The 9,728-nt window shown below is 47.2% G+C and overlaps 1 protein-coding gene across 1 annotated transcript in view; it reads right to left on the reverse strand.

Moving 5' to 3' along the window:
• Window positions 1–6,569, reverse strand: part of UGCG (UDP-glucose ceramide glucosyltransferase) — a 28,566-nt gene extending 21,997 nt beyond the window's left edge. Inside the window, exon 1 of the mRNA XM_027909188.1 lies at window positions 6,415–6,569. Within this exon, the coding sequence (XP_027764989.1) occupies window positions 6,415–6,512 (98 nt within the window). The 5' untranslated portion in view covers window positions 6,513–6,569. The remainder of the gene's footprint in view (window positions 1–6,414) is intronic.
• Window positions 6,570–9,728: the final 3,159 nt, after the last annotated feature.

The following is a 9,728-nucleotide window of genomic DNA, read 5'->3' on the forward strand; positions in this document are numbered from 1 at the left end:
CATAGGCTATGTGAGGGTTTTGTTTAGGTTTGGAAGCCATGTTTAAAAAGTTCTTCAATGTTTCAGGAACCTTGAGTACCTCAGGGAACCTATGTTTTATGCATCTGTGCAAGCTGAATTTCCTCCTTGTGCCTATACACATTACACTAAGGCTATTAATTACTGCTAGTTATATTTGGGTGTTTTATTACATTTATACGTTCCTGGAAGTCTTGTATTTCACTCAGCAGACAAGGCACAACAGGCCCAGTTACACCCAAATGCCACATAAATGCAGAATTCATTATTTCTTCATTGACTACTGTAACTAAAAGCTTTTTAAAATAATTTGTCTAAATCCAGCAGTATCAATTTGTCTAAAACCAGTTTATCAATTAAGTGACACACACTATCCTTCGCACTTACACCTGGGAACCAAGACAATGAGGAGCCTCAGCATCAACTGACTGCGGCTGCCTTAAAGTGACTTCCATTAAGTGCTATAATTAGAATTGCCACTGACAACTGGTACAAGAACAATGGAGACTCAAAGCCAGAACATGACTTCACAGGAGTTCGTTTTTTTGGACCAGAAAAATAAAGCAGCAAAAACAAATAAATAGTTACTAAACATTATCTAATGTTTGTTTTAGTTACCAAACATTACCTAATGTCTTTAATATCTTTGTTGACAATCTGGACAAGGGGATCAAGTGCACCCTCAGTAAGTTTGCAGATGACACTAAGTTGGGTGGGAGTGCTGATCTGCTGGAGAGTAGGAAGGCTCTGGAGAGGGATCTGGATTGATGGACTGAGGCCAACTGTATGAGGTTCAACAAGGCAAAGCGCCAGGTCCTGCACTTGGGTCATAACAACCCCAGGCAGTGCTACAGGCTGGGGGAAGAGTGGCTGGAAAGCTGCCCAGCAGAAAAAGGCCTGAGAGTGCTGCTGAACAAGAGATAGCAGTGGGACCAGGTGGCCAAGGTGGCCAATGGCATCCTGGCTTGTATCAGGATGTCTGGATGTGTATGAATAGTGTGGCCAGCAGGACCAAGGAAGAGATTGTCCCCCTGTACTTGACACTGCTGAGGCCACACCTCAAATCCTGTGCCCAGTTTTGGGCCCCTCACAGCAAGAAAGACACTGAGGTGCTGCAGCATGTCCAGAGAAGAACAATGAAGCTGGTGAAGGGTTTGGAGCACAAGTCTTGTGAAGCAGCAGCTAAGGGAGCTAGTGTTGTTTAGCCTAGAGAAGAGGAGGCTCAGGGGAGATCTTATTGCTCTCTATAGCTACCAGAAAGGAGGTTATAGCCAGCTGGGAGTCGGCCTCTTCTCCCAGGTAACTAGCAATAGGACAAGAAGAAATGGCCTCTTGCTGTGCCAGAGGAGCTTCAGGCTGGACACTACAAAGAATTTATTCAAGATTTGGAATGGGCTGCCTAGGGAAATGGTGGAGTCATCATTCCTGGAAGTGTTCAAGAACTGGACATGGTACTTTGTGATAAGGTTTAATTGACAAGGTAGTCACAGTCTGGACTCAGTGACCTTGGCTTTTCCAACCTAAATGTTTCTGTGATTCAAATCCATTCAAAGCAAGGAAAGGCAGCAGGAGTAAGAGGTGGCAAGAATCAGATTTTGCAAATGCATTACGGAAGGACAGGTATTCTTCCTCAGTTGAACATTAGATATCCAAACACTGTAACTTTTAAAGCCATTTAAACTGTAACTTTAACTTTTTAACTTTAACATTAAACTGTAACTGTAACTTTTTAAACTCTAAAGCCATTTAAACTACAACTTTTAAAGTCATTACAGCCCAAGCAAAAGAAATGCCACCTTGACCTTAAGGTTGACAACTGCTGACAGCATTTCAAGACAAAAAAGCTTACTTTCTCGAATAACCTCATTTATCTACTTAATTTGCACATGTTCTGAGTGTCTTGCTAAACTGAACATCTTAAATACCAATGGGGAACCACAGAAGGATGACTGTCTAGTCCCCAACAGCTTCACTGACAACATTATCTTACTGCTAAAACACTATCTTAGTAGTCCAGGGTCAGAGGTCAGCTCTTCCAGCTCACCAGTTCAGCAGGGCTAGGTACAGTGCAGACTGAGTACAAGAAGCCCCTACCGTGATGACTTTAAAAAAACCCAAAACAACAATATTGTCCATAAAGAGAAAACAGAAAGACTAATAAGTTTCAACTTTCCTCTTTGCTTCCTCTAGCAGGTATGATGTAAGTATTTTTCAGTATATGACAAGTACCATGTAATTCTATTCTAATACTGCATCCTCCCCCTGACATCAAAAGAAGTTTCTGTAAGTGAAAACATCTTCATACCTCAGGGGTCTAAGAAAGAGTGCAGTGTCCTGTGCCTGCTATCCAGGACAGAACTAGTCTCTATGAGATATGGGGCACTGGTAACAATGTCCAGACACCAGAGTTTTCATGTCATAGCACTAAAAATCATCATCTATCTGGGGTCCTTTCCCCAGAAACATGTTCCAGCATTCGAAGTAGAGTTGACCACCTGCTTCTGCTAATTCCTTTCACAGAGGTACCTTGCTTGTAGGACTGGGGTATTCCTCCATGTACAATTCCATCAGAAAACCCCACAGTCCTCCTCCCTTGCACAGGGCAATGCTAACAAGTGCCATAGGCTCCAAAATCACCAGAGCAGTGCTCTCTCTAGACATCAGCTATATCACATCAGCTCCAGTTGCCCAGTACCACCACAGCCACTACAAGGACAGCTCCCTGGAATGCCTGCTTTAGGTGTCCAGTGTTTCTTTAGTACTTCAAAGGCCATACTATGGGAAGCTGTGGTCCTGCTTCCTCAAATCACTGTAACTGAGGCAGCTCCTCCACAACATCCTGCCAGCTCAGCACAGACTGCAATTTGGTCACTTCAGTGCAACCAGCTGTTCACCTCCAACCATGGGTCTTCTTTTCACACTGAACATTAAATACCCCTGTTACCATCAGCCCATTACTCTGTCAAAGAGTTTCTGGCTCTGGCCCTGCTGAGACAGTAACTCCAGATCCCCACTGGAAGCACACTTTTCTCCAGGGGTCTCAGAGGCTCAAACTGGATCACCCCAGTTTTTACCATCCTCTTCACAACGGGCAAGTTTTCCACCTGTTAACACATAATCTGCATTAACTCCCCATACACAATACATACACTCATAAGACAAGTTCCCGTTAACACAAAACACAACTCCGTTTAGGTTTCACATGACTGCAAATACTCCAAACCCAGGTCCAACTGCTGCCTGTATTCCCCACCAATTTACTGCCACAGGCAAAACTGCCTCAACTCAGGTAATGCTACTCAAATTATTGGCAATTAATGGGCAACTAATTATCAGTGTGGGTACTGAGAGACAAAAAAGACAAACTACTTAACTTTCAGGGAAGTACCTTTTGTCTTCCTTCCCAAGGCTCTGCTTCAGTCAGAGACATTTCCTCCCCTCTTTTCTATCCAAACTGGTCTTTTGCAGTTTCTTACATTCAGTCCCTCTCCCGCCCTTCAGCCAGACAACACAGGAGGCAAAGGTCAGCATGTAAAGGCTTTTCTGTCATGCCTTGCTTCTCATTTATTTTCCTCCACTGCTGGTTGTGTCCTAACTGTTACTCTGCTCTAGCAGGTGTAGCTGCTCAGGAGAGACTGGCTACAGGTTCCAATCCCTTTAGCTGAATGTCTGCTCCAGTACGAGCATGCCACTGTCAGCAGTCTCCTCATGGGTGAGTCATCCACAGGCTGCAGTTCCAGAGGGTGGGTTGCTTGACAGGTCAAAGTCCCTTCAAGGGTATCTTACATACAGCCCAGAGCACATTCAGGAAGGTCCCTCCTCCAGTGTGCCTCCTCCACGAGAGGCAGTGCCTTTGAAGGGGTAGCTCCGGTGGAAATGACTGCCAAAAGCATGCCCTTCTCTCTAGTTCTCCCCTGTTCTTTCTTACCATGTCTCTTAGCATATCTCATCCTTCTCCCTCCTGTTTACCCTCTCGCATGTCTTCCCCTATATCCCCATTTGCATCTCCTGCCCCTTACGGCTGTCACTCTTTCTTAAAGATTTATGAGCAGCAGCACTACAAAGGTTCACCTGATAGGTTGAGGTTTTAACATGCAATGGACTGTTTTAATCAGTTTCAAAGCTGTCCAAAATCAGCTGTGTCCACAACAGTCCATGGTTTCCATCTCCCATTATGCACTCTTTCTGCTCCCCAGTACTGAAATCCTGCCATCCAAAACAACTCATACAGGTAGATTTCAAGAAAGAAGTTAATTATCCAAGTGAATATAAGATCTAGGAGTAACTTAATTAGAGTAGAAATAAATTATTAGATCTTATTACATTTCACATAAAATAAACCAAAATCCCACAAACAAACAAACAAAGAAAAAACCCAAATCAAACCATAGGGCAACTAAGACCAAGGGCAAAAGAAGCAAATCTCTGGTATCCATAAATTCAACTCTGGAAGCATGAGAGATGAGAGAAAAATGAGGAGGACTGCGAACTGCCTAAACAGGAGATCGTAGAGGGTAATAATCAGTGGCACAGGATCTATTTTGAGGCCTGTCAGTAGTGGTGTCCCCCAAGGTTCAATATTGGGCCTAGTATTATTGAACTTATTCATCAGTGCTTTGAATGAAGGAGCAGATGCCTCCTCAGCAAGTTCACTGATAACACAAAGCTGGGAGGAGCGGCCAATACCCCAGAGGTTTGTGCAGCCCTTCAGAAGGACCTTGAGAGATTGTTGAGACGGACAGAGAAAAACAGTCTAAAATTCAACAAAGGCAAGTGCAGGGTCCTTACCTGGGGAAGAATAACCCCAGGCACCAGCACAGGCTGGGGGCTGACCTGCTGGAAAGCAGCTCTGTTGAGAAAAACCTGGGGATCCTCATGGACAACAAGGTGTCCATGAAGCAGCAGTGTGTCCTTGTGGCAATGCAGGCCAATGGTATCCTGGGGTGCATTAGGAAAAGCATTGCCAGCGAATTGAGGGAAGTCATCCTGCCCCTCTACTCAGCCCTGGTGAGGCCTCACCTGTCTGTGTCCAGTTCTGGGCTCCTTAGTACACGAGAGAGATGGAGTTCCTGAAGCAAGTTCAGTGGAGGGCAACAAAGATGATTAAGGGACATCTCTTATAAGGAAAGGCTGAGGGAACTGGGTCTCTTCAGCCTCAAGAGGAAACAACTGAGATGGGACCTCATTACTGTCTCTAAGTATCTGCACGGAGGGTGTCAAGGATGAAGCCAGGCTCCTCTTGGTGGAGCCAAGTGATAGGATGAGAAGCAATGGCCTGAAACTAATGCAGAGGAAGTTCCACCTGAATATGAGGAGGAACTTCTTTACTGTGGGGGTGACCAAGCACTAGAACAGGTTGCCCAGAGAGGCTGTGGAGGCTCCCTCACTGGAGATATTCAAGAACTGTCTGGACACAGTCCTATGCCATGTGCTCTGGGATGACCCCTTCCACCCATAGCTATTCTGTGAGACTGGCTTTCAACAACGGCTGAGATTTATCACAGATACCTATCAGATGCAGGGGAACAGCAAGAAAAGAGAATAGATAAGCACAAGCAAAGTAAACCGAAATTCAGATTATTTTCTAATCCTAGGAGTGATGCAAGAGTGGCCTTTTGCTTAAAAGAGCAAAACATGACCTTCTACAAAAAGAGATGCCTTCTTAATACTTTCCTCACATGCCCAGAAGCCAATGCCTCTTCTAGGCTCTATCTGCTTTGTTTGTCAGTAAAAAAGGCAAACCCTGTTCACAAGCTCTAAAAGAATTTCTACTTGCACTTATCCAGGAAGGGTCTAATACACTATATATACTTGTTTTTATTAGTACTACCACCATTTCTCAATAGAAAAAAAGCAGCTGAAATGGCTAAAATTTTGTCTGCCTAGCAGAGGATACTGTACTCCTTCAGTTGTTCTGCTGTACAGTCGTTGCACAATCAAACATCACACATTTTCTAAGTGCTCTGCACGCTGGTCTCCCACCATCACCGGAAAAGCCTCGCTGTACAGGTGTACCGGCACCAACAAAACCCAAGCCTTCCCAACCAGCGCTGAAGGCAAACAAGCAAAGATCGCAGCGCAGAGCAGGAGGCAGAAACCCACAGAGGGCGGGTTTTACCCGAAGAGCGATAGCACGAACCCAGCTCTGCGCTGAGGACGGCGGCGCGACTCCCGGGTCTCCCGGCGGGGCCGCAGGACGCGGCCGACGGGCGATGCGGTTCCGGGCTGGGAGATTCCGGCCGGCCCGGTGCTGACACCCGGGGGAAGAGGAGCCGCCGGCCGCGGGGGAGGCGGTGCGGCGGCAGCGGACGGGCCCCGCTGCCCGGGCGCTCCGGGCGCGATGGCGGGTGGGTGACGGAACAACGCGGCGCCATCCCCCCGCACCCCGGCGCTTACGTGTAGATGATGGACATGAAGTGCATGAGCCAGAGCACGACGAAGAGGATGAGCCCGAAGATGGCGAGTCCCTCCAGGGCTAGAGACAGCACCGCCATCCCCGGGGGGAGGGGGGGGCGCGGCGGCCCGGGCAAAGCCGGCGGCGGAGCGGAGCGAGGCGGAGAGGAGCGGAGCGGAGCGGCTCAGGGGGCTCGTGGGCGTGCGGGGCGGCGGTTGCCGCGGGCGGGCTCTCGGGCGGCTCCGGAGGCGCCGCTGCTGCTCCGCACCAGCCCCCGCGCGGCTGCCGCACCAGGAGCCGCCGCCGCCTTTCTGTCAGCGCAGGAGGCGGGGCGGGCGGGCACATCCGTTACGGGCCCGGCCCCCCGCCCGCCGCCGCCGCCGCCGCCGCCTGACCTTGGGGCCGTCCCCCTCGGGCCGCCGGGCGAGGTGCGGGGCAGCGGCGGCGCTGGGCGGGCCGGGTGCGGGGAGCGCCCCACCCGGCCCAGCCCGGCCTGGCCGCCGAAGAGGGGCGCGGGCGCGGGCGCGGGTGCGGGTGCTGGTGCTGGTGCTGGTGTTGGTTTGGCGGAGACGGCGGCGAAGGCTCCGTGTCGTCCAACTTTGCTGCTGGTTTTTAAAGCCCTCCGTCAGCCGCCGCTGAGGAGACCGCAGCCCCTTACCTTATCCGCAGGGGTAGGGATCGGGGCAGCTGAATGCTGCCGAGCATCCGTGAGGAGAGACTGCGGGAGTCTGGAGAGGGGAAGACTGATAGGGGACCTCATTAATGCATATAAATATCTCAGAGGCAGGTACCAAGAGGAAGGTGCCAGACTCTTTCTGGTGGTGCCCAGCGACAGGATGAGGAGCGATGGCCATAAACAAAAACACAGGAAGTTCCACCTCAACATGAGAAAGAACTTCTTTCCATTGAGGGTGGCAGAGCACAGGAGCACGCTGCCCAGGGAGGTCGTGGAGACATTCAAAACCCACCTGGACACGTTCCCGTGTCACCTGCTCTAGCTGACCCTACAGTGGCAGAGGAGTGGAACTGGATGATCTCCAGAGGTCTCTTTCAGCACTAACTATTCTGTGATTCTGAGTTCTAGCACAGTGGGGCTGATATATAGGGCTGCATGACCTTTGTTATTTTTCTTTACAGCTTTTGAGTCTGAATGCTTTCTCCGTGATGTTGAATGCTGCAGGACAGGATTGCCATTTCCAGCATAGGTGTGCACCTGTGAGTTACTGGTGGTGCTGATCTCTGTGAGTCAGCGCAGCTGCCCCGAGGACTGAGGCAATGCCGTCAGTCATGCTGCCACTGCCATCTGCGGGGCCCAAGCAATGCTAAAGAAACCTGGCAACTACCAGCCTTGGCTACGTTTAGGTTAGTGCCCAGTTAATGAAAGACTCAGTTGCTCATTACTAATCATCTGAGCCAGCTATTCTTACCTTTATTTCATTACAGCGTTTATAGCAATTCCTACTACTGTGATGTTGCCCTATTTTTGAGGGGGTTCTTATGAAGAAACCTCCCAACACTTCTGCTCAGCTTTTACAGTTTAGTGTTTTGGATCTGGGATCAGAAATGGTAATTTATCTTCTTTCACTGATCGTGTAATAGGCAAATATGGATTGCATTAACTGTTGCAAATTTAACTCTACTAATCCAGGGTATGCTGTAGGGAGGTAAAATTACTTGGAACACCTCTGCCTGCATACTGAACTTGCCCAGAAGCAGCATAGCTGTGCATAGGAGATTATGGTTCACCTGCACATGAGAAAGTATTCTTTTTCTCAGAACTCTTGACCAATAACACAAGCTGAACACTGCAGTGTATGCGCATTCTCTTATAGGTTTTTTTTCTTCCACAGCTCTCTGTTATGAATGCAGGTAAAGCAGTGATCATAAATTCTGCTAAGAACTCAGTTGTGGTTTTGAAAATTATTCTAGTCACCACAGTGCTTTGAAGCTGTAGAAGAATTAAGTGTCAAGGTAGCTCTAGTTACATATAAGGAGTTAGGATGTAGCGATTTAAAGGCAACTTACTATCAGAAAAGATCTCGAGTGATGGAAAACTGACTAAATTAAACTCACAGTTTAAAACTGAAAGTGAAAAGCTACTGATAACTGGTAGGAACAAGTGAGGTATTAGTCCATCATAGAGCAAACACTGCCTGTATAGTCTGTTGGTTCCTGGTTAATATTCGTTTCCATGTAAAAAAACTATGGGGCCCAGAAACATGCTTTTTCAATAGCTTCAGTGTTTTCTTATTAAAATTTCCTTTAAATTAAATTTCCAAGTAAAACACATTAACTTAAATTCCCCTGTTGTGTCTGTATCTTATTTGTAACTTAAAGTGGCAGTCAGGTTTTTTCCTATTTGTTACTGCAGTTGAAGTCTAACTATCACTCTTATATAGACTTAAGATTGCCTTAATAAGCTTTATATGCATTTTTTAGCTATGATTTGAATTGACATGCTCAAGGCATGTCACAAGACTAGCCTAGCCAGAGAACTATGAGCTGATGTGTATGAACTGTTGGGATATAGCTGATATGACCCTTACCTGGTTGGCTTGCATTTCTCCTCCAAGGCAGAAGCAGCTTATGCAAAACAATATCTTGCATTAAAATATGGCAGTAGAGAGAACTGAGGAAGATTGATGGTGCATCTCCAGTAGTCAGTTGAGCAAATAATCATAGTTTGTTAAACTGAAGCAATAAAGCTTATTCTTTGTCCTGGAAGGTGTTTGCCTGGGAGAGTATGTTGATAGGCTGCTTGTTGTGCAATAGGTATGGTTAATGGCTCCATGCAAACAAACTTCGCTGAGGCTTCTTCATAAATATAATGAATAAAGATTATTTAACCTGGTACTGACTCCTATACTTTAGCAAACCATACTGATGAATGAGTAGTGCTCAAACAGTGTTATGGAGGAAAATGCCAAGCTACTGTAAATAACTTTATTTAGAAGAGGATCCATCTTGCTGCCATGCTCTCTGGGACGTCATTCTGTCCTCAGGTTGTATGGTGAGAAAGAACTTCTCTCTCATGAGGCATTTAAGATAAAAAGCTGCAGCACTCAACGTTCAAGTTGAAGTCTGGTTTAAAACCAGGAGCTCCGATAAACTTTCAGAATTATGAAAGAATAAAGTCAGGTACAGTAATGCCTTTTACTTGAGCAGTTTCTCTAGTCAAACCCTGCCACATGGATCCTTTCAGCTGGTATATTAGGCTTAGTGGGGGAGCAAAGAACAAAGGTTCCCTGGAGCATGGGGCCATCTGGAGCTGTGACAGTTCAGTGGTAGAGGATGTGCTCTTGATTTCCCTTCTGCA

The sequence above is a fragment of the Empidonax traillii genome, unplaced genomic scaffold (assembly GCF_003031625.1).
Source record: "Empidonax traillii isolate 1590-97213 ecotype Southwest subspecies unplaced genomic scaffold, ASM303162v1 scaffold3:size4013460, whole genome shotgun sequence".
In the NCBI taxonomy this organism is placed as follows: Eukaryota; Metazoa; Chordata; class Aves; order Passeriformes; family Tyrannidae; genus Empidonax; species Empidonax traillii.